The sequence below is a fragment of the Bos indicus genome, chromosome 11, assembly GCF_029378745.1.
Source record: "Bos indicus isolate NIAB-ARS_2022 breed Sahiwal x Tharparkar chromosome 11, NIAB-ARS_B.indTharparkar_mat_pri_1.0, whole genome shotgun sequence".
Classification (NCBI taxonomy): domain Eukaryota; kingdom Metazoa; phylum Chordata; class Mammalia; order Artiodactyla; family Bovidae; genus Bos; species Bos indicus.
In genome coordinates this window covers 48,818,972-48,841,771 of record NC_091770.1, presented here as the reverse complement: position 1 = coordinate 48,841,771, position 22,800 = coordinate 48,818,972, and the positions used below count along the sequence as shown (strand labels likewise).

Sequence of the window (22,800 nt, the reverse complement as noted above, 5' to 3'; positions counted from 1 at the left end):
TCCTGTTTTGTCCAACCCACCATATTCTCAACCAGGCAAGGAATGGGGTAGGAGGCTGCCTGGCCATAGAAGTGCAGGTGGGGGAGAGAGAGGCCCCCTGGCAGGAGGGTGGGGGGTGGGTATGCAGGGCAGATGGTCAGGCCACATGCCACCAGCCCAGCTGCGTGGGGCCTTCCCCGCCGCCTCATGTGAAGGCCATGTGTGTACAGCTGGGGCCGGCCCATGTGCGGGGCTGCTCCGGGCCAGGTGGGAGGGGGTTCAAGGAAAGCCTGGTGTTGCTGGGTGGGGGGAAGGGAGGGGCCTGAGCCCATGGGCCACGGCCTTCCCTGACAGAACCTTCTGGCTCACAGGCTGTGCTTGCCCACAGGGCATCTGGTGTGCTTGCAAGATTTCCTCTCTCCCAGAGGAGTGTTAAGCCCCTCAGCACTGGAAGAATGGCAGTCTGGCTAGGCAGACACCTGGATCAGCAGGGCAAAGCCCGCAGGACCTGCTGAAGTACATCTTCATAAGTGAAAGTGTTAGTCCCTCAGTCGTGTCCGACTCTCTTCGACCCCATGGACTGTAACCTGCCAGGTTCCTCTGTCCATGGGATTCTCCAGGCAAGAGTCCTGGAGTGGGCTGCCATTCCCCTTTCCAGGGGAACCTTCCTGACCCAGGGATCGAACCCAGGTCTCCTACATTGCAGGTAGAGTCTTTACTGTCTGAGCCACCAGGGAAGGTGCCATGGTCTCCCGGGGAATCCTCCACAAGTAAACTCAGGGTGGCCCAGAATGGGGCATGAGAATGGCGCCCCCAGGCCCGCACCTTCCTCAACCTCAGACCCCATAGGATGCCAGGGGGCCGTGGCAGCCTGTGCCCCACTCCTCAGGGAATGAGGGACAGGCCTGCTTGGGTCCAGAGGGGACAGGAATGACAGAAGCCTCTCTCCGGCCCCTCTCATCCAGTCACCAGCACGGCTGCCTTTTGAACTTCTTTGCAGGGGGTGAAGTACCTTACCTGGCCCTGTGGTCACGCATATGTAGCCCACCTTCCCACTTCACAGGTGAGGACACTTACAGAGGTGGAACTAGTGACCAGGCTTTGTCCCGTCTGGCTCTGGGCCAGGGCTCATAAAGACTTAAGCCCAGGTTTTCAGGGTTCAGCCTCATTGCTGGGAGTCAGGTTGGGATTTTGTTTAGACAGAACTTGACAAGGACCTCGAATGACTCTGTATGGAGAGACTTCACCCCAGGAAGTCAGCACTCCCTGATGTGAGACGATCAGGGAATAATTTCAAATGAATCAGGTGCTCGACTGTCGAGGACACAGTGATGCTGGAGCTCTGTGGATCTAGAAGCCCTGGTGGGCATCTGAGGATGGGTCTGAGGAGTGGGTAGGAGCTGGCACAGAGGCAAGAGGGCTTCCAGGCCTCCCCTGCATTGGCTGGTTGGTTCCTGGCTGTGCTTCTCTGTTGCCCCTCCGAAGGAAATGGCAGCCCACTCCAGTATGATTGCCTGGGAAATCCCATGGTCAGAGGAGCCTGGTGGGCTGCAGTCCATGGGGTCTCAAAGAGTCGGGCATGATTAAGAGACTAACACTCACTTACAGCCGCAGCCCCTCCCTACATGTGTCCATGGTGATTCCATTCTGAGGCAGCAGGTGTTCTCACGTCCATTTATCGGTGAGGAAACTGAGTCCCCTAAGCTTGTGGCCCTGCCTAAGGTCATGTGGATGGCCCGGAGTAGAGTTAGGTCCTCAGCATCTCAGGCCAGGATCCTTCCTGCTTTCTCCCCCTTGTTGGAGCCAGAAGAGGGTCTGGTAAGTAAGTAGGATGGAATCTCTTAGAGGCATATGGGACCTTGAGAAAATCCCCACACGTGCTGCTCTGAAGCTTAACAATCTTTTTATTTTTCATTTTTCGCTGTGCGGGGTCTTCGTTGCTGTGCATGGACTTTCTCTGGTTGCGGTGAGTCAGGGCTACTGTCTAGTTGTGGTGCTCTGGCTTCTCATTGCGGTGGCTTCTCTTGTTGTGGAGCACAGGCTCTAAAACACAGGCTCAATAATCGCGGCCCGTGGGCTTAGTTGCCCTGAGGCATGTGGGATCTTCCCGGACCAGGGATCGAACCCTTGTCCCCTGCGTTGGCGGGTGGATTCTTAATCACTGGACCACCAGGGAAGTCCTGAAGCTTAACAGTTCTTGTGCGTTGAGCATCAGGCAGGTACTTTTACTTTCTTGGAAGTTTTGCTGCCTCAGGAGTTGGAGCCAACTGACCCTGCTGCCTCCTTTGGCCTCTGTCCTCTGAGCAAGCTGAACGGATGACCACTGTGGGCTTTCCTGCAGGTGGTGTGGTGGCTGGGCTCTGGGCCTTATGTGGATGCTCAGAGAGGTATTCACTAAGGCCGGGGTCCCACGAAGTCCAGAACTCTCCAGCCCTTACTCAGAAGGGTGGGCTGCCCACCTCCACACCATATAGATACATCCACTTTAAAAAAGCACAGACACCACTTTGCCAACAAAGGTCCATCTTGTCAAAGCTGTGGTTTTTCCAGTAGTCATGTATGGATGTGAGAGTTGGACCATAAAGAAGGCTGAGCGCCAAAGAATTGATGCTTTCCAACTGTGGTGCTGGAGAAGCCTTTTAAGAGTCCCTTGGACAGCAAGATCAAACCAGTCAATCCTAAAGGAAATCAACCCCGAATATTCATTGGAAAGACTGATGCTGAAGCTCCAATATTTTGGCCACGTAATGGTGCAGAGCTAACTCATTGGAATAGACCTTGATGCTGGGAAAGATTGAAGGCAAGAGGAGAAGGGGGCGAAAGAGGATGAGATGGTTGGATGACATCACTGACACAGTGGACATAAGTTTGAGCAAACTGGAAAATAGTGAAGGACAGGGAAGCCTGGCGTGCTGCCATCCATGGGGTTCCAGAGTCAGACATGACTTAGTGACTGAACAACAACAAGATACATCCACTGGAGAAGGGCATGGGAACCCACTGCAGTATTCTTGCCTTGAGAATCCTATGGACAGAGGAGCCTGGCAGGCTACAGCCCATAGTGTCACAGAGAGTCGCACGTGACTAAAGCGACTTAGCATGCACACATGCAGATACATCCACATCCCCAAGCAGTTGCTTCTGGCTAATTGGAAAGAGCTCAGCTAAGGTGTGAGTTCAAAACCCAGCTCGTCTTTCATCAGCTGAGAGATACTGGAAGTGCTTAAACTCCCGGGCCATTAAATACCTCTCACAACAGCCATCCTTTGCCTGGCCTTAGTAGATTGCAAGAAACAGCAGGGGGTGACCTGGTTCCAACAGCCATGGAGGGTACACAGATGTTATTCCCACCTTCCAGATAAGAAAACTGAGGCTCGGAGTAGTGAAGGTACCTGTTCAAAGTCACATCCTACTGTTTGGGATTCAGATCAACTCTTTCTGCCTTACCTTGACCTCCTAGAATCAGATCTGCATTAGGCCAGGGTGCTCTGAGCTGGGTTTTTGCGGTGGCCTGGTTGCTGCATCCTGGGGCATGGGTATGAGAAGGACCTGGAATTAACCAGGTGAGCTGAGGAACACCCGCCCTGGAGAGCAGGAGGAGTCAGAGTGAGCTGCCAAAAGGGATTCTTGGTGTGCCATATACGGCCACCTCGGGCAGCAGGAGCTCAGAGAGCCTGGTGGCCATGTGCTTTCCTTGAGTGACAGACACACAAGCTTGTAGCTGCAATCAGGTCTTAGATGAGTGACCTGGGGCCCAATATGTCTCCTCTCTGTTTCCTTGTGTGCAGATGGGGTAATGGTCTTTATTTGGGGGAATGTTTCAATGGGCTAAAACTACCTATGAATAGTGACCACAGGGCCAGGTAAACAATCAGAGCTCAATAAATGGTTTTCTTGTTAGACCTGGACTTTGAGAGAAGCAGTGGGGCAGAGTGACAAATCTGGGACGAAACTGGCTCAGAACTTGGCACAGGAGCTCCTAGGTTGGCCTTGACCTCATCTGTTGCTCTGTGGTCCCACAATGACCCCGGATCCCCAGGAGCAGATCCCTTCTGAGAGCCCTGCTCCCGACTGGCAGATGTGCGTACATGCTAAGTTGCTTCAGTCATGTCCAACTCCTTGCAACCCTATGGACTGGAGCCTGCCAGGCAACTCCTGGAGTGGCCCCTGGGTGACAGCGCCCTAGAGCCTTGTGTCACATAGCTGTGCCTGCTGTCCAGAGCCTCCACAGACAGGCCCTCCCTTCCCGGGTGCAGAGGAGGGGGGCGCTGGGCTGCTCCTGAGACCCCTGCCGCTGTCCTAGGACCCCCAGGACACTTTTTGTTCCACGGACCTTGTTTATTTGTTCAGGCTGATAAGCAGGATTCTCTGGGCTCTGGTTGAGAACAGGCAAAGTGCATTGTTCTACAGGCTTTTTTTTCAGATGGATTTGGATTTGGTGGTGTGGTCAGAGCTTGTGGGTGGGGGGCAATGTACGGGAGTTGGGGGAGTTGGCAGTCCCTCTGTTTCCTCCCTGCCCCTCCCTGGGTTTCCTAGCCTGGTGAGGGGTGAGTCCTTGGTTGCTGGAGGATGTTGAAAGGTGACTGCAAACCTTGTCTGGGCCCTGGGCTGTGGTCTCAGGACCCCGGGGCGGGGGTGGGGGGGGTGCAGGTAAGGGATGAGCAGATGCTACTTCCTGGCTCCAGATCTCCTGCTTCTCATCCTCTCTGGAGCCCTTCTTAGGAGACACTGTGCCACACCCATGGACATAATGCCCCTGACGGGCAGTGTAGCGCATGCGCCATCTCCTTTAGTCCTTCCCACCCTGTGCGGCCAGGCCCAGAATGATCATGTCTCTTGCCTGGGGTTTGTGGCTAGACCAGGAGTTAGCCCAGGTGACCAAAGGATGTACAAGCTTCACTCCACACCAAACACCTAAATTGTCGTCCTCAGAGAACAGTTTTGGAGAATTCCCTGGTGGTCCAGTGGTTAGGACTCTGAGCTTGTACTGCCAAGAGCATGGGTTTGATCTCTGGGTGGGGAACTAAATTCCCTTAAGCCACAAATTTGCCCTCCTCACAAAAAACAGATGAGAGCATTCATTTGTTCATTGACTCCCTCATTCGACAGATCCTTTGGAGGCCAGTGATGGGCAGGATCTGTGTTAGGCTCTGCATACAGACTTTCCCCCAACAGCTCACAAGGAGACTGACCATTAAATGAGTCACAGTCATTAGGCGTTAAGAACAGATGGGGTGATTAGAGCACCATCAAGGGCAGGCACCCATAGCCTCTGGTGTAGGGCTGGGGGCCAGGTCATGGAAAGCTCCTGGACACAGTAAGCTTTAACATGGGCTCCATTTGTGGATGCATTTAAAGTTCTCACCTGAAGCAACTCTGTCTTTTAAAAAATTAATTAATTAGGTTGTGTCAGGTCTTAGTTTCGTCCTGCAGGATCTTTTGTTGTGGTGCATGGACTCTCTAGCTGCAGCATGAGGGCTCACTCGCTCCAAGGCAAGAGGGATCTTCATTCCCCAACCAGGGATCGAACCCATGTCCCCCGCATCACAAGGTGAATTCTTAACCACTGGATCACCAGGGAAGTCCCTGAAGCAGCTCTCTTGTTTATGCTGTCTTGATCACAGCACTGTCGACATTGGGGCCAGGTCATTCTTTGTTGTGGCCGCATTGTAGGATTCTGAGCACTGTAGGACATTCAGCAGCATGCCTGGTCTCTACCCACTAGTGATGATCAAGAGTGTCTGCAGGGCTTCCCTGGTGGCTCAGTAGTAAAGAATCCACCTGCTGATGCAGCATACACAGGTTTGATCCCTGGTCCAAGATGATTCCACATGCCATTGGAGCCACTAAGCCCAAGTGCCACAACTACGGAGCCTGTGCTCTAGAGCCCGGGAGCTGTAATTACTGAGCCCACATGCTGCAACTAATGAACCCCGTGTGCCCTAGAGCCCATGCTCCTCTGCAAGAGAAGCCACTGCAATGAGAAGCCCGTGCACAGCAACTAGAGTAGCCCCTGCTCACTGCATCTAGAGAAAAAGCCCAGGCAGCAATGAAGACCCAGCACAGCCAAAAATAGATAAATAAAACTAAAAAACATCTGCAGACATTGCCAACTGCTGCTGAGGGATGATATTATCGAGAACCACTGGTCCAGAACAGTGCCTCGTGTGTGTTGAGTGATCCTGCCATGGGGGCCCCACTCACTGTGCGATAAGGGTTAGTCAGTACCAGGTATCGTGTTGGGGATGGATGTTGCATATAGCTCCTGGAGAGCCATAGGGAGGAGGACGCCCAGCCTTGGTTGCTGGGTATGCACAATTAGCCATTTAGGTGAACAACGCATCAGAGCAGCTCTATCGGTTAGCCCGTGTCTAACTGACAGGTGGACTTTGCAGTGATGTCCCCACTTTACGGGGGCTTCCCACATGCCACTAGTGGTAAAGAACCTGCCTGCCAATGCAGGAGATGAAAGAGACTCAGTTTCGATCCCTGGGTTGGGAAGATCCCCTGGAGGAGGGCATGGCAACCCACTCCAGTATTCTTGCCTGGAGAATCGTATGGATGGAGGAGCCTGGTGGGCTACAGTACATGGGGTGGAAAAGAGTTTGATGTGACTGAAACAATGTAGCATGCATGCTCCATGTTTGGACACAGATCTGTGCTGCAGTCCATGTAGCTTTTTGCTCAAGCAGTGGAGACAAGGGTGGATGATGTTAGAGACTCCATCTCTTTACCTGATACAAATCGCTGTGCCATTTGTGACTGTCCACTCACCACCTGATGTGAAGAGCTGACTCACTGGAAAAGACCTTCATGCTGGGAAACATTGAGGGCAGGAGGAGAAGGGGGAGACAGAGGATGAGATGGTTGGGTGGCATCACCAACTCAAAGGACATGAGTTCGAGCAAACTCCCAGAGATAGTGAAGGACAGGGAAGCCTGGCACGCTGCAGTCCATGAGGTCGAAAGAGTCAGACACGACTGAACTGAGTGACTGAACAACAAGTCAGTGATGAATGTCAAGGATGTCAAGTCTGGTTGGAGCTGTACTTATTAGGCACCTGTTGTATGCCCAGCAGCTTCCCAGGTCCTGAGGTCAGAAAGAAAAAGAGAAAAGCATAATCCAATCATGTGTGGGCCTCCCAGCTGAGCATTGTCACTTTCCTCTGATCTGTTCTGAGAGTCTGGGTGCTTAGCTCTGCTTTGATGTTAAAGCACCACTCTTTTAAAAAATTAATTAGTTAGTTAATTTTTGGCTGTCTAGGTCTTTGTTGCTGTGAGCTGGCTTTCTCTAGTTGCAGCGAGCAGGGGCTACTCTCTAGTTGCAGTACATGGGCTTCTCATTGCGGTGGCTTCTCTTGTTGCAGAGCACAGACTCTCGGCACTCAGGCTTCAGTGGTTGTGGCTCACCGGCCCTAGAGCTGAGGCTCGGTAGTTGCGGTACACGGGCTTATTTGCTCCATGGCATGTGGGATCTTCCCTGACCAAAGATGAAACCCACATTCCCTGCTTTGGCAGGTGGATTCTTAGCCACTGCACCACCCCCGAGGTCCATAACCTCAGTCTTGAGTGTAAGTCCTCTGACGGTAGAATCCAGTTATTGTCTGTTGTCAGACCCCAAGTGTCCAGCAAGACAGGTGTCACGAATGAGAGAACAGACTCTCAGAGCAAAAAACATCTGTCCAAGATTCCTTCTCAGGAACACAGGGGATGGAGCTCTGTCCCAGGGGGAAGCGCACTGTGCTCCATGATTACTGACATTCGGGCAAGAGCCAAGCCTGGCTTTCCTCCTGTACAGCCTGGGAACGTGGATGCCCCCCAGGGGTTGTGTGTGGGTGTAAACAGCAGGTGATTAGAACAGGGAATAAAATCCAGGTGGAGAGATCAGACAAACCACCTCTGCTGCCCGACCATTCCCTCCCCAGCAGCGGCATGAATGGCCCCACACCTTCCTGGCCAAGGTGCCCCCTGGGCCGGTTCTCAGCAGAGACCGGGCAGCCCCTGCTGACGCCTTCTCCCCCACCAGGTGCCGTGTTACTCATACGGGCAGAAGCTGTCCAAGCTGGCCATCCTGAGGATCGCCTGCAACTACATCCTGTCCCTGGCGCGGCTGGCCGACCTCGACTACAGCGCCGACCACAGCAACCTCAGCTTCTCTGAGTGCGTGCAGCGTTGCACCCGCACCCTGCAGGCCGAGGGCCGCGCCAAGAAGCGCAAGGTACGCGCCAGCTATGCGGGCAGCAGCCTCTGGGGAGGATGGGGAGGTAATGATCGGAATCCAGGGCGCCTCTTACTCGCATCCAGAGGCTTCCAAAGGGACCAGCGAGACCAGCCTCTTGGAGGCTTTCTGGGATTCACTTCAGTTTCAGGGCTCCTCAGGCCCCTGGGATTGTGTGTGACTCTATTCCTGGGGCTTACCAGGTGGTGCTGGTGGTAAAGAACCCGCCTACCAATGCAGGAGATGTGAGAGACATGGGTTCGATCCCTGGGTTGGGAAGATCCCTAGAGGAGGGCATGACAACCCACTCCAGTATTCCTGCCTGGAGAATCCCAAGAACAGAAGAGGCTGGTGGGCTACAGTCCATGGGGTGGGAAAGAGTCAGGCACAACTGAGAAACTTAGCACACAGCACACTGGTAACGGGGCTCCTGGGTACCGGGGACAGTCCCCTTGGGCCTGTGTTTGCTCATCACTTAAATGAGGACAGCTTATCTCTGAAGCTCTTTCTGGTCTTACACATTCTGGTGCTGAGTTCCCCACTCAGCCCTTGATTAACATCATATTAGGGGGAGATCTCATGGGCTGGTAACTGCCCAAGAGAGCCCTTTGGTATGTTTTGGGACTATGACTTGGCCTGTGGGTTACCTGAGGCCATGCATTAAGGCAAATCATGTTCATTCATTCATTCATTCTGAAGAGATTCATAGAGCCCCAGCCGTTTGCTGAACCTGCTGGGCAGGAGTATAAAAATGATAAACATGTGGTCCTAGCACCTCCACAGCTCACAGGATGCTCAGAGACCCTCTTGTATCTGGATAAGGGCAGGAGAATATAGACAGGAGGTCCCAGAGGCCTTTGCTGGGGTATGGGAAGGCCAGGCAGGCAGAGGAGGGACAGGGTGCCTTTCCTGCCCAAAGGAGTTAGAAAGATCACCTTTGTGTAAGTGGTGTTTGAGCTGGGACCAGCAGGACAACCAGGAGGTCACTGAGCAGATGAAGCAGGAACAGCATTGGAAACAGAGGGAACAGTGTGTACAAAGCCTAATGTGTTTGGAGAAATATGGGCAGGAGGAAAGGCGTTGGTCACAGCTTTGCTTCCCACGTGGCTTGGCTTCCAGCATTTCCAGTTGAGGGTCATTGCCAGGAATGAAGAGCAGGGCTTGTGATGCAGCCCTCTGGATCTCTGTACACACGAAGCTACAGGGAGAGAGACAGGCTGGGACCCAGTCCGTACCCATAAGAAGGGTGGAGGTGGTTAGAGATGCCTGACTCCCCTGGGCATGCAGGGATGGGGAGAGCGGCGGGGTTGGGGGCAGGTGACTCTATCACCCTCCATCTGTTCCTTCCTTCCACCTCCTCCTTCCTTCCTGGCCCGCCCTCTCCCCATCCCTGAGCCCCAACCCCCCTTACAAGGAGGCCCTTCTCTGGGTTCTCCAGGCCTTCCAAAGGCCCCTTCAAGAGGCTTCCAGGCAGAGAGACCCTTGTGGACTCTCCTGCCCACAGCAGGGAGGAGCCCAGCACATCCGCACCACCAGCCACTGCTGTGTTGATGGCACATTGCAATCCTGGGAGTGATTTAACGTGGACCAATTAGGTGAAATCTTCATCTAGTGGGTGAGAAAGGAAGTACCACTGGCTGCTCGCAGGGCAGCTTTCCTCTGGAAAGTGACACGGATAAATTAAGGGCGTGATTGATGGCTCCATGCAGTGCTCTGTGACAAAGGAGGGTTGTAAACTCTGGGTGAACTTCCCCTGGCATTTGGGCGGTCGGAGGTGTGGATGGGCAGGGTGGGCAGGCCCCATTTCCCCCATTTATGCCTCTCGTCCCCACCCCCACCCCAAGTCCTCCCCTCACCCACCAAAGGCCAGAGTGCTGCCCCTCCTTCCCTGTTCTGTGGAGCAGAGTGTCCTGGGCTGGGGAAGAGGAGAGACGCTTGGAAGGTGAGAGGAGAAGAAAGGGGAGTGGGGTGACGATGGCCAGCAGAGATGAGTTTTTGGCTTCCCCTGAAATCAGCCCAAATCTAAGACACCTTAGAGCCCATCTGGTCCAGCCTCCGCATTGTCCAGATTGGGAAACAGGTGTTAGATGGTGGGTTAGAGCATCGAACAGGCTTCTCTAGTGGCTTAGACAGTAAAAGAATCTGCCTGCAATGCAGGAGACCTGGATTCAATCCCTGGGTTGGGAAGATCCCCCAGAGAAGGAAATGGCAACCCACTCCAGTATTCTTGCCTAGAGAATCCTATGGACAGAGAAGCCTGGCAGGTTACTGTCCATGGGGTTGCAAAGAGTCAGACATGACTGAGTGACTAACACTTCACTTTTAAGAGCATAAAACAGCCCTGAGTTCAAGGCCTGGTTCACCACCTACTAGCTGTGTCATTTTGGACCCATTTTTTAACTGCTTCTTGCCTCAGTTTTCTCCTCAGTCAATGGGGATGTGGAAGCATCGGTGATTTCCAAGGCTGTTTGCAGTCTGATTTCCAAGTAGAGATCCTGCCTCACCTCTGAAGGGTAAGGGGACCCTGGCATCCTGTAGCCCCTCCTGCCAGTGGGGTGTCCTGAGGCTGCCATCTCCAGAGGACCATGCCTGGACAACCACCATTACCAAGAGGACTTAGAGGGAGGCATGGGACAGGGTCCTGGAGCTGTTGGGACATCTTCAGGCCCCACTGCTGTGCTGGTAGATTGGCTGATCACAGCATCACCCCATTCCTGCTGTGTGTGCCTTCCTGCATCTCTGTCACCAGGCAGGTAGGTAAGTTTCAAGGTGTCCTCAGGATGGTCTTCAGTGACCGCCAAGTGACCCTGAGTGGCTTGAATTGGCTACTGTTTTGTTAATCAGAACCCCTGGAAATACATCCCTTTATTTGTTCATCCATTTATTGATTCATTCAATGTTTATCAAGCACTGGCAGTGAGTTGTTTGTTGGGAAATCCCAACCTGAGCACATGGGTGCCATGATGGGTGTTAGCAAAGAGATTTGAGCCTCCCAAGTCTCTGTAGATGGGCTTCCCCCATGGCCCAGCAGTAAAGAATCTGCTTGCAATGCAGAAAATGCAGGAGACGCTGGTTCTATCCCTGGGTTGAGAAGATCCCCTGGAGGAGGGCAGGGTGACTTACTCCAGTATTCTTGCCTGGAGAATCCCCATGGACAGAAGAGTTACAGTCCATAGGGTCGCAAAGAGTCAGACACGACTGAAGTGACTTAGCATACACACACACACACACACACACACACACACACACACACAATCTCTGTGGACAGAGTATGTGGATGCAGCGGGGCGTCAGAGGGTGGGGGTTTCAGATGAAACCCCTGTTACCCATCCCCTGCAGCCACTCAGGGTGACCTGAGGGTTTGGGGATGCAAGTGAGTCAGGCTTACATTCTAATGAAGGATAAAGAAAGGAAGAAACTAAAAAACATTCTGATGTAAGTGACCAACTGAAAGGAAGTCCTCCATAAATAATCACCAACAATCCTGTCGATGGCACCCTGAGCTGTCCCACTCAAGGGTGGCTCCCTCACAGTTCATGTGCCCCAGGGGCTGGGTGACCCTTTTCCAGGACTCCTCCTTGAGAGATTATGCTCTGTGTCCACTGATAAGCTGCCTCCAGGCCTGTGTTAAGAACGGGATTTAAAGTGAACTTGACTTACCCTCTGGGCCCCAAGCTCATCCTTTTGCCCATCCCAGCCTTGCCTTGCTGGGGGTGGGCACCTATATCCCTTGACTGGTGAGTCCTCCATCTCTGGGCCTCACAGGATGTGACTCTGAGGATCCAGGGTCCATCTGGAAGCCCCAGTCATGCAGAGAGGCCCATCGGAGGCTGCCCAGCTGAGAGACAGGTGCGAGGAGTGGAAGGGCTCCGCAGAGCTCAGCTCCGACTCTGGCCGCAGCCAGAGATAACGCGCCTTAAGCACCTGGCTCTGGGCCATGTTTCCGCAGCTCCTGTTTTAAAAGCAGCGACTCCTGGGAGCTTCTTTGGAGGAGGGGAAGAAAGAGCAGCAGAGCTGTTCCACACCTGGGCTGGATCGGCATTGCTGGACCTCAGAATAGGAGAGGACCAGTTTCCCACGATCTAGGGCACTGCCTTCCAGTGATCTGAAGCTATTGAATAAAATAATAGCAACAATAACAACAACAATAATAGCAACAACAAAAGCAATAGCAGCAGCAGCAGCTACTAACGTTGATGGTATAGTTTAAGCCCTGGTGATAAATGGCCAGTAAGTTCTTATCCCCCACCAAGTTGCTCACAGGCCTCGGGGCTGTTCCCCAGTGACTCAGTGGTAAAGAATCTGCCTACTAATGCAGGAGACTTAGGTTTGACCCCTGAATTGGGAGAATCACCCAGAGAAGGAAATGGCAACCCACTCCAGTATTCTTGCCTGGAGAATCCCCATGGACACACACAGAGAGAAAAGTTAGTCATGGTGTGCTGAGCTCGGGGCAATGATTGGTGACCCCAGGCTGAGACTGTAGCCATCAGTGCCAGCCGGACCGGAAAGGTGGGCTCTGCAATTCTAGAGGCTGCTCCTCACCTGTGGGCGGTCTTCAGCCAGAGGAGGCGCCAAAGGCTGGTGTGGCTCCATCAGATCCTCGTTGTCCCCCTTCTGCTGCTGCTTTCTGGGCAGGGGGTGCTTTTGGTGGTGATGGCAGGTTGGAGGGTAGTTGCACTCCTCTTTGGAAGGACATCTCAAGCGCAGACTTCTGTGTTTTGGTGCTGGGGGCAAGCTGAGTTGGCACATTGGTTTTGGGGTTAGAAGGTCAGTGGGAGCCGAGAGTGTTCTCTGTCTGGTGTCTGAGCCCAGGCCTCAGACCTGGAGGGACCTGCTGTTTCTGTGGACTGTTCCTGAGCCTTGAAGTGTGGGAGACAGCAACTCCACAATTTCTGTGCCTCCTGTGTCCCCAGAGTGCCCACTGAGCGGTGTTGTCCGAGCTCTGTCCCCCCATCGCATATACGGTCACCCTCACTGGGGCTTTGGCTTCTACTTCTCCAAGGTGAGTTGACCCCGGAAGTGATTGCTATGGTCCTTTCTGGTCAGACTTGCCGAGCTGAGGTCGCTTCAGCCCCTTGACTATCTAAATGACTAAATGTGTTTTGCTCCCATCCCCTCTGCCCATCACAGGCATTTCACACAGATTTGAAAATCACTCACAGAGACTGTTGGGACCCCAGTGCACCACAAGAATACTGACAATACCTGACATTCTTAGAGCCTGTTTCACACGCTAAGCGTAGTGCTGGGTGTTTAGTACTTCCGACGGATCACCCCATTGACTCCTCCCTCCCCCCATCCCTTCAAGGTGGAGACTGGTGTTGTCCCCTGCGCGTGAATGCTGTCGCTTCAGTCATGTCCAACTCTTTGCAACCCTGTGGACTGTAGCCCACCAGGCTCCTCTGTCTATGGGATTCTCCAGGCAAGAATATTGGAATGGGTTGCCATGCCCTCCTCCAAGGCATCTTCCCAGCCCAGGGATCGAACCCACATCTCTTATGTCTCCTGCATCGGCAGTCAGGTTCTTTACCATTAGTGCTATCTGGGAAGCCTGGTGTTGTCCCAGGAACAATGAATCCGAGGCTCAGAGGCCTAAGGAACTGGCCAGTAAGAGGTGCCCGGGGGGGCCCCCTGCCCCTTCCCTGTCCTGCCCCCTGCATGGAAATGGGGTGGTGAGAGGAGGTTCTATTTCTACATCCTCTGGGCCATGTTACTGAGTTAAATACCATGTGCTTTGAAAGTCCATGGAGCCCCTCTCTGCTGAGAAAGAAGGGGGGTGGGTGGGAAACCACCATCAAATTCCCTTCTTGTCATAAAAATGGATGCAATTTATTTTTTCTGGCATTCCAATTACATAGACGTTTGTCGCCAGCTGTTTGTTCTAACGTGGAGCATTCTCTCAGCTGCTGTTTCCCCTCTCACATTTGACACCGTGAGTCTACAGGGCTGGCAGGCACTGGGCTGGAGGGCTCGTTTGGGCAGGGAGCCTCCCAGGTTAGGCTGGAGCTGGCTGCCCTGGAACGCAGGACGTGGCCGTCTGATGTTCCCTGGGTGGTCCCGAGGTAGGGGAGAGGCTGGGGCGCTGCTTTCCCCTCTCCTTTCACACTCCCTTCACTTCCTCCCCTCCTCTCCCCTCACTCACAGACCCCTACCCTCCTCCCCACTACACTGTGTGCGAATGAAAACTCAGGGTCTCTGACGGTGAGAAAGAAGCAAAGTCTCCCACTCAGAAAATCACAGAGACCGCGGAAAGTCCCCTCTGATGCTTAAGCCACTACCTCTCAGAGAAGCCCCTGGAGCACCGCTTTGATCCAGGGTACACCCTGGAAACCCCTTGAAAGACTTGGTGGTCCCCCGTTCAGGATGCTATAGGTGGGGGTTCAGTTGAGAGAACCCTACAGTTCTTTTAAGTTTCTGTGCTGCTGTCATTAACCTTAAGGCACATACAACAGGGAGATCCTTGGCAAGACCACGAAGTAAGCGAAGAGTAGGCTTTGGCTCTGCAGACCTGGGTTCGAGTCCTGCCGCTGGTACTTTCTACCTGTGTGACCTTGGGTGTGTTACCTAACTTCTCTGAGCCCCCGTTCTCACATGTGTAAAGAGAGAGCTTCCATACCTTCCTTGCCGCCTTGCTGGAAGGCTTCAACAACATCCCATGGGAGAAAGGGCTGGCCTTTTCTCAGTGCCAGGAAGGAAATCTCATGAATTTACAGCTCCAAGGTAACAGCTTCATATGGAACCCCAGGAAGGATCATCTCAGGAACAGGCAGTGCCGAGAATGGATGAATGACCAGCCCAAGGTAGCCGAGGGCAAATCGTTTTAAATGGGGGATTCCTGTTTGTCCAGCGCTCAGGGCAGAGCTCTGGCCCTGCGTCCTTAAAAGGGGTGAGCATCTCACCAGCCCAGAAACTCATGGGCTTTCAAAGTTCATGGGTTCATACCAAAGAACAAGCAATAATGGAGAAGGCAATGGCACCCCACTCCAGTACTCTTGCCTGGAAAATCCCATGGACGGAGGAGCCTGGTAGGCTGCAGTCCATGGGGTCGCTAAGAGTTGGACACGACTGAGCGACTACACTTTCACTTTTCACTTTCATGCATTGGAGGAGGAAATGGCAACCCACTCCAGTGTTCTTGCCTGGAGAATCCCATGGACAGAGGAGCCTGGTGGGCTGCTGTCTATGGAGTCTCACAGAGTCGGACATGACTGAAGCAACTTAGCAGCAGCAATGCTATTAAACAGACTCACTCTGGTGGCTCAGCAGTAAAAGTACCCGCCTGCCAAGCAGGAGATGTAGGTTCGATCCCTGAGTCGGGAAGATCCCCTGGAGAAGGAAATGGCAACCCACTCCAGTATTCTTGTCTGGGAATTTCCACGGACAGAGGAGCCTGGTGGGCTACAGAATATGGGGGTCACAAAAGAGTTGGACATGACTGAGTGACTGAACAACACCACCATCAATACCAAAGACCACACTGACTGCGTGGAGAGTTCCCATTGGGTGCCAAGCACCTCCCATACTTTATCTCTACCCCTTTTGCTAACCTTGCACTTTGGCACCACTTCCCCCGTTGCACGGAGGGGAAACTGAGGCCCCGAGAAGTGCGGTAACTTGCCCAAGGTCTTGCGCTAGAAGCAGTGGAGCCGCTTTGTTTCTTTGATTCCAATCTCCTAGGGTTTCATTCAGCTCCTGCGGACAGCAGGGCCCTAAAGTCCACGTACTGCCCAGCAGGGTGGCCCATGCCCCGGGAGACCCCCAGCAAATGGGGGTACAGGACCTTGTGGTGTGGGTGAGGGGAGCAAGAGCTCTTATGTAAGCAGCCCGGCTGCAACTGCAGCGCGTGTAAACTCCATTTAGCCTCAGGGAGCCAATAGCCCTCCGCCGCTGGGGGTGAAGGGGGGTGGGTTGGTCTGGGGGTGGGGGTGTCAGCAGCCCCGATCCACCCCCACCCTCCCCGCGCCCCCCAGCGCCGCCGCCGCCAGCGAGGCCTGACACCGGGTTAAGTCGCCCGGCGGCCTCTGGCTGCAGCTGGGAGCGCGCCTGGTTCCCATTCGGGCGCTGTGGTTTTGATTAGCTGTTCCGCGAGGCAGGCCTGGTGGCGAAGCCCTGGGAGCTCCGCTGGAACACAGGGTCCCCCGCCCGGCCGCCGCGGCCCCCCCTCCTGGCAGCCCCAGACTCCAGATGTTCCGAGCGCTCGCTGGGAAGGCCTGCTGGCGCCACGGAGGGCAGAGGGCAGGGAAAGCACGCGAGCTGGAAGCCCAAGCACTCAGTCACCGCAGGGCTTGGCAGCCCGCCCAGCCCTCTGCTGGCACATTCCCCAGCTCTCCCCTGGCCATCTGTTCCCAAAAAACCCTTTCAGAGCCTCATCATCACTCACGATACAACAGCGCGAGCAGCTGGTTTGGAGGCAGCAGGGAAAACCGTGCAAAAGGTCCTTTGTGAGAGAGGAAACTCGCTTATGAATAACAGGGCTGGACGCCGTAAAAGTTGGCGGCTGGAATCCCTGTTTCTCAGGCGCCGCTGTTTTCTCCCGACTCTTTATCTCTGCTTTTTATTTCGTTTCCCCTTGTTTGCTTTTAATGTTGTTTCTTCCTCTTCTTGCACCAGTTGTGACTTTTCTTGCTCCTCGGAGGTGCCTGAAGGCCACCTCATTAAGTCTCCTGGACGATGCCCGACTGTTTTTTTTTTTTTTTCCCTGTTCTCTAAGCTGTTAAAATTAGGGATGGTTAGAAGTGACTGTTTTTGTAAAACCTTGGCTGGAGGAGACAGGGCAGGAAGAAGGTGCCCTGGAGGGCATGGTGCAGGGGAAAATCGTAAACTGGAGGAAGGGTGGAGGGCAGAGAGGGTGCAGAGACCCCCACCAGCTCATCAGAAGGAGACGCTTAGGGAGAAGCGTGGCGTTAATGAAACGCCCAGTGCTGGGCTCCTTGGCTGATTGCAGTATGACATGAAGCCTTTTTTAAGAACTGCTGCCGCTGCCAGAAACTTCTGGGAGATGTCTGCCTGGAATTTGGGCGCCTCCTGGGAGGGTCATCAGGGGCCCTTGGGGTGCTGGGGGAGTACTGGCCACTGGGAGGCCAGCACTGGGGAGGAGAGGAGAGGGCAAGGCCTGTCTGCCTCCCTCAGACCCCTCTGGACCCTTGAGGAGTAGCTGAGAGTCAGGCCCAGGGTTCCAGGTGGAGGTGGGGACAGGGACCCCTCCCCAGGTGTCAGATGCTGGTGATGGCATGGGGGTGTCACAGGTCAGGGGCAGGGAACTGGGGGCTTCCTCTTTCCTCTCTCAAGTCCTACCAACCTTTATTCCTTGCCTGCCCCCCACCCTATTCCGCGAGACCCAGAAACTCAGCCACCCCTCACCCCAGCAGTGGAAAAAACCTGTCTTCCATACTGCTATGGGTTGTCGGCTCTTCCTACAACAGCTGAGGCTCTGGCTCTGGAGGGCATTTCATCTGCACTTGGGCTAAGACAGTAAAAGAACCCGCCTGCCAATGCAGGAGACACAGGTTCAATCTCTGGCTCAGGAAGATCTGGAGAAGGGAATGGTTCCTCACTCCAGGATTCTTGGTGGAGAATCCCATGGACAGCAAAGCCTGGCAGGCTACAGTCTATGGGGTAGCAAAGAGTCGGACCCGACCGAGTGACCACACTTTCACTTTTCTCTCATCTGCACTTTCCTCAGGTCGGTACTTCACACCTTTCTCCTCTCTGCCCATTTTCACTTGGAGAGATGGCAGCTCTGCAGGACAAAATATTGAGATTTATCACAATGTCAGGGCAGTTGATCTCCTGATCCGAAGGGCTAGGTGTGGGCTGATTTCCCCCATCTCTGCTGAGGCCTGAGGTGTGTGGTCTGGACGCTGAGGCTGGTCTCAGCTTTGCGCTGGGGGCTGTGCGACTGGTGGCTTAGCTCCATTGTCTTATCCGGGAGATGCCAGCCTGCCTCCCTATCTTTCCAGGGATCAGTGGCACAAAGGATGTGAAATTATTTTGTGAACTCTGCCTTTCCTCCTGTGTCTCCTGGTCTTTGTGGGGCCGAAGTTGAGGAGGGACGAGGGAAGGACTGGTGGCCATTGGCCCCAGGCCTCTGGTGATGATGTGGGGTCTGTCCAGTGACCAGAGCCTGCTTTCTAGCCCAGGGGCTTCGAGAGGACCAGGGACAGGCAGGGGGCAGGGGGGCAAGACTGCCCTCCCACTGGAGTGACCAGGCCTGTCCTGCCCACTGCCCAGCCTTGAGCCCCTGCCCCTGATATGATGGACAGCCAGGCACAGGGAGTGCCAGCAGGCCCTGGTTCCCCACCTGTCCTCAAGCTGGTCATTCTTTTTCTTCCTGCCCCCACAGACCGGAGGCAGACCTGTTCTAGGGCAAAGTATAGATCGCTGCCTTCCTTGACCTCCTGGTGTAAATGTTTCTAGAGGGTGAAGTAGGGAGCCTCTCACACCTTCAAGGTGTTCATTCTCTGCCCAGACTTCACGGCTACCTGGGGCCCCACTGCCCAGCTCCTCCCTGGCTCGATTCATTCCCACCTGAGCCCCTCCCTGCAGCTCTGCTGAGAGCCAGGTGTGTTCCGCTTGGGAGAGAGCCTCCCTGTTCCACTTGAGACCCTTCGGGGGCTTCCCACAGGCACCTGCCCCTCCCCCCAAGTGACCTGGCTCCAGCCGGTCACTCTGGGTATCCCAATTTACACTCTAGCCACATGGAACTCCTCACCCAGAGGGGCTATTTTTGGCCTCTGTGCTCATACTGTCCCTTCTGCCTGGAATGCCCTTCTCTGCTGTCTGTCTGGCTACCTCCTGCTCGTGCTGGAAGGCTCAGCTCCTCCTGGAAGCCCTCTCTGACCCCCACCACAGCCTCCTCAGGGCCCCAAAGCAGCACGGCCACTTCCATGCCCTTACATAGGGGTGAGTAGAGTCTAATTCAGGCAAGCATCCTGTGATACACTATGAAGTTATGATAGAACATATTATATTATGTGATCCTCTATTATGTAATATTTTAGAGCTCATTTTTTGTCATTATATTGTATTTTACATAATTTGTTACCTGATAAATTATGTGATATTAAAGCTCTATACTGTGGATTGACATATAGACACTACCATGTGTAAAGTAGACAGCTAATGGGAAGCTGCTATATAACAGGGAGCTCAGCTCGGTACTCCGTGACGACCTAGAGGGGTGGGATAGGGGTGGTGTGGAAGGGAAGTTCAAGAGGGAGAGGATATATGTATACATATAGCTGGCTCACTTCATTGTATAGCAGAAACTGACACAACATTGTAAAGCGATTTTACCCCAATTAAAAAAAAAAACAAAAACTCTGTACTACATTACATTACACAGTGTATGTTTAATGTACCTCTCTAGCTAGACTGTGAGCCCTTTCATCTTTGTGTCCCAGCTCCTGGCACATATGTGTGTGTGTGTTAGTCGCTCAGTCATGTCTGATTTTTTGCAACCCCATGGACTGTAGCCTGCTAAGCTCCTCTGTCCATGGAATTCTCCATGCAAGAATATGGGGTGGGTTGCCATTCCCTTCTCCAGGAGATCTTCCCAACCCAGGGATCAAACCCAGATTTCCCATATTAAAGGCAGGTTCTTTAACATCTGAGCCACCAGGGAAGCCCCATAGGAAGCCACTAAATAATGCACAGCATTCCTTCCATGAAAATCCACACATCTGGGCCTGAATGTTCCTGGGCTGAAGGCTAAGACTCTAGGAAGAATGAACTAGGGGTTTCAAGACACAGACACAGAAGTGCCCCTGGGCTCCTCCCAGGCTCCTGTTTGGAGAATTCTGGCTCTTGTTGGCTTGAATCAGTAAGAAAAGCTTTGTATTTTAGATCACAAAAACTCCTCAAGCAGCAGTTTAAACTAACAGGGCTCCTGTTTCTCACACTTAGGAAAGGTGAAGGGATGTAACTATTCCCTGGATCCCAGGATCCAGTGATGCTAAGACCTCAGGCTTCATTTTTGGTCTGTACCTCATGGCTACACAATGGCTGCCACAGCACTGAGTACTTCATCCACACACTACATCCAAGGCAGGGCAGGACCTTGCCAGTAAGAGCTTTTGCCTCCTCACCAGTTCAGTCAATCCTTCCCGGACATCCCTTACCCAGGCTGAAACAGGGAGTGCTCTCCCTGAAACAGAGGAGGACATCAGGTCCTCTCAGTTGGGAGGGCAGCCAGGTCAACAGCCACGTGGCTAATTTCTCAAAAGTTGATCCTGGAGTTCTGACAGAGTGATTTTCTTCCCAGTGAGGCTAAACAGTGTCATAACCTTAACCACAGTACCAGAACCTCATCTCTATGAATTTACCATTCCTCACTGCAGCTCCCCAAATTGAGGGCCGGTAGCCCAGGTGGTGCTAGTGGTAAAGAACCTGCCTGCCAATGCAGGAGATGCAGGTTCAATCCCTGGACCGGGAAGATCCCCTGGAGAAGGAAATGGCAACCCATTCCAGTATTCTTGTCTGGAGAATACTGTGGACAGAGGAGCCTGGCTGGCTACACTGCATGGGGTCGCAAAGAGCTGGGCATGACTGAAGCGACTGAGCATGGAAGCAGCCCCATTTCCACTGCGCAGCACTGAGGCCCAGAGAGCCCAGGTGGCTGGGCCAGGCCACTGGTGGCCTCATCAGTCTGCAAGTGCTTTTCATTGTGCAGAGCCTCTCACACTCCTTTTCCTCTTTAGTCCTGCGGTGACCTCCTGAAACCCACATTTCTAACGGAGCTAGATGAGGAGGCTGGGACTTAGGGGGGTGAAGTCACCAAGGGCTATCCAGCTGGGTGGCCGGGCAAGACTTAGGAAGGCTCATCCACTTCTGTGAAACAGGCACTCCTGAGTCTAGACCATCAGTGGCCCCTATTCTCCCAAGGTGAGAGGTCTGGCAGTGCAGGGCCCCATGCTGGGGGGCTGGGGTCTGAGTCTCAGCCCAGCCACTTGGGAGCTCTGTCGCCTCGGGCTCTCCAAGCTTCGCTTTCTTTGTAAGACATGGCTAGAGATGTCCACGGGTGAGGAGGGTTCAAGGTAATGATGGCCATGAGAGGGCCTCTCAGCTGGATGAGCTTGTTAGTCACTGGTGTTCCTAGAGGTCACTGCTGTCCATTACAGAGGTGGGCAGAGGGAGCCCACATGTCCCCTCCCCATCCGGTGACTTACCCTGGGTTGCTAGGCAGTGGACACCAGGTCTGCCCCTCTGCTGTGTGTGCACACATGCACAGGTTTGCTGGGCATAAGTAGTCACTATCTGCCAGAATCAGATGGAGGGCCTCACACGTGGTAGGCTGAGTTCCGGCACTGGGGAGATGCCTGGAACTTATAGGTTTCAAATCTCCCCCTTTTCCCGAGGGATCAGGAGCCTTAGAGGGGGTTCCATTGTAGCAGGCAGGGTAGAGCCAGGCAGCTGGGCGCACAGGGGCAGCCCAGTGACCCCACCCACAGCCCGGGGAGCACTGACAAGGTGTTACTGAGAACTACTCTGCTTCCGCCCTCAGGACAGCGAGGCATTCCTGACATCCTTCCCCACCAGCACCACACCACACCACACACACAGAGGCTGTGGGTGGCAGCCAGTGTGCTTATTTGCAAAGGTTTAGCCCTGTGCACCCAGGGGCAGAACCCTCCTCCTCTGCAATCATTGGGTTGACCAAAAAGTTCAGCAGTTTTCCTGTAAGATCGTGGAGAAAAACCTGAGCAAACTTTTTGGCCAACCCACTACATGCAGTAGTTCTTTTATTTTTCTTCAAACTTTAACCTTTTTATTTTGTATTGGGGTATAGCCCATTAACAGCATTGTGAGAGTTTGTGGTCAACAGAGAAGGGACTCAGCTATACACATACATTTGTGGTGTCCATTTGTGGTTCGTCATTTATTGTATCTGTATATGGGGACAAAAAGATGAAGCAAGCTTGAAGGACCCTTTACATTCATTTAAAAATAAATAGTTTTTAAAATTTTATTTATTTAAATTGGAAGATAATTACTTCACGATATTGTGATGGTTTTTGCCATACATTAACTTGAATTGACTACAGATATGCATGTGTCCCCCCAATCCTGAACACCCCTCCCGCCTCCCTCCCCACCCCATCCCTCTAGGTTGTCCCAGAGCACTGGCTTTGGGTGCCCTGCTTCATACATCAAACTCACACTGGTCATCTATTTTGCATATGGTACTTATATGTTTCAATGCTATTCTTTCAAATCATCCCTCTTTCTCCTTCAAGAACAAATGAATTCCTACTATGTGCTAGGAATTGTCCTAGGTACTGGGTTACTTTGGGGGACAAAACTGACAAAGACCCCACCCTTTGGAGCTCGGGGTAAGTGACACAGAGGCCAGACAGGAAAGTTCACAGGGGAGCCCTGCTTCTAAGCCCACTGTGCTGTCTGCGCACAGCTCTTATAAGCATGACTCCCTGGTGTCCCAGGTCAGAGCAGCTGGGCAGAAACGGCTGGGAGGCCAGCTCTGGAGCAGGTGCAGTGAGAGCCCCCAGAACCACAGCCAGTGGTCTGATGGCGTGGGAAGAAACAGAAGAACAAAAAGAGCAACACCAGAGGCTCAGAAGAGCCAGGAGGCATGGAGCCATTCAG

General features: G+C 53.4%; 1 protein-coding gene across 2 annotated transcripts in view; it reads left to right on the top strand.

Moving 5' to 3' along the window:
- The window catches only part of ATOH8 (atonal bHLH transcription factor 8), a 42,436-nt gene that overhangs the window by 5,149 nt on the left and 14,487 nt on the right, over nt 1-22,800 (top strand). Inside the window, exons 2-3 of one of the 2 annotated variants that reach the window (XR_011569283.1) lie at nt 8,005-8,196; nt 10,613-10,709. Coding sequence is in view for 1 of the 2 variants with exons in the window: in XM_019970316.2 (XP_019825875.2) it covers nt 8,005-8,196 (192 nt within the window). In the remaining variant the exon portion in view is untranslated. The remainder of the gene's footprint in view (nt 1-8,004; nt 8,197-10,612; nt 10,710-22,800) is intronic. The other variant, XM_019970316.2, reaches the window with a different exon arrangement.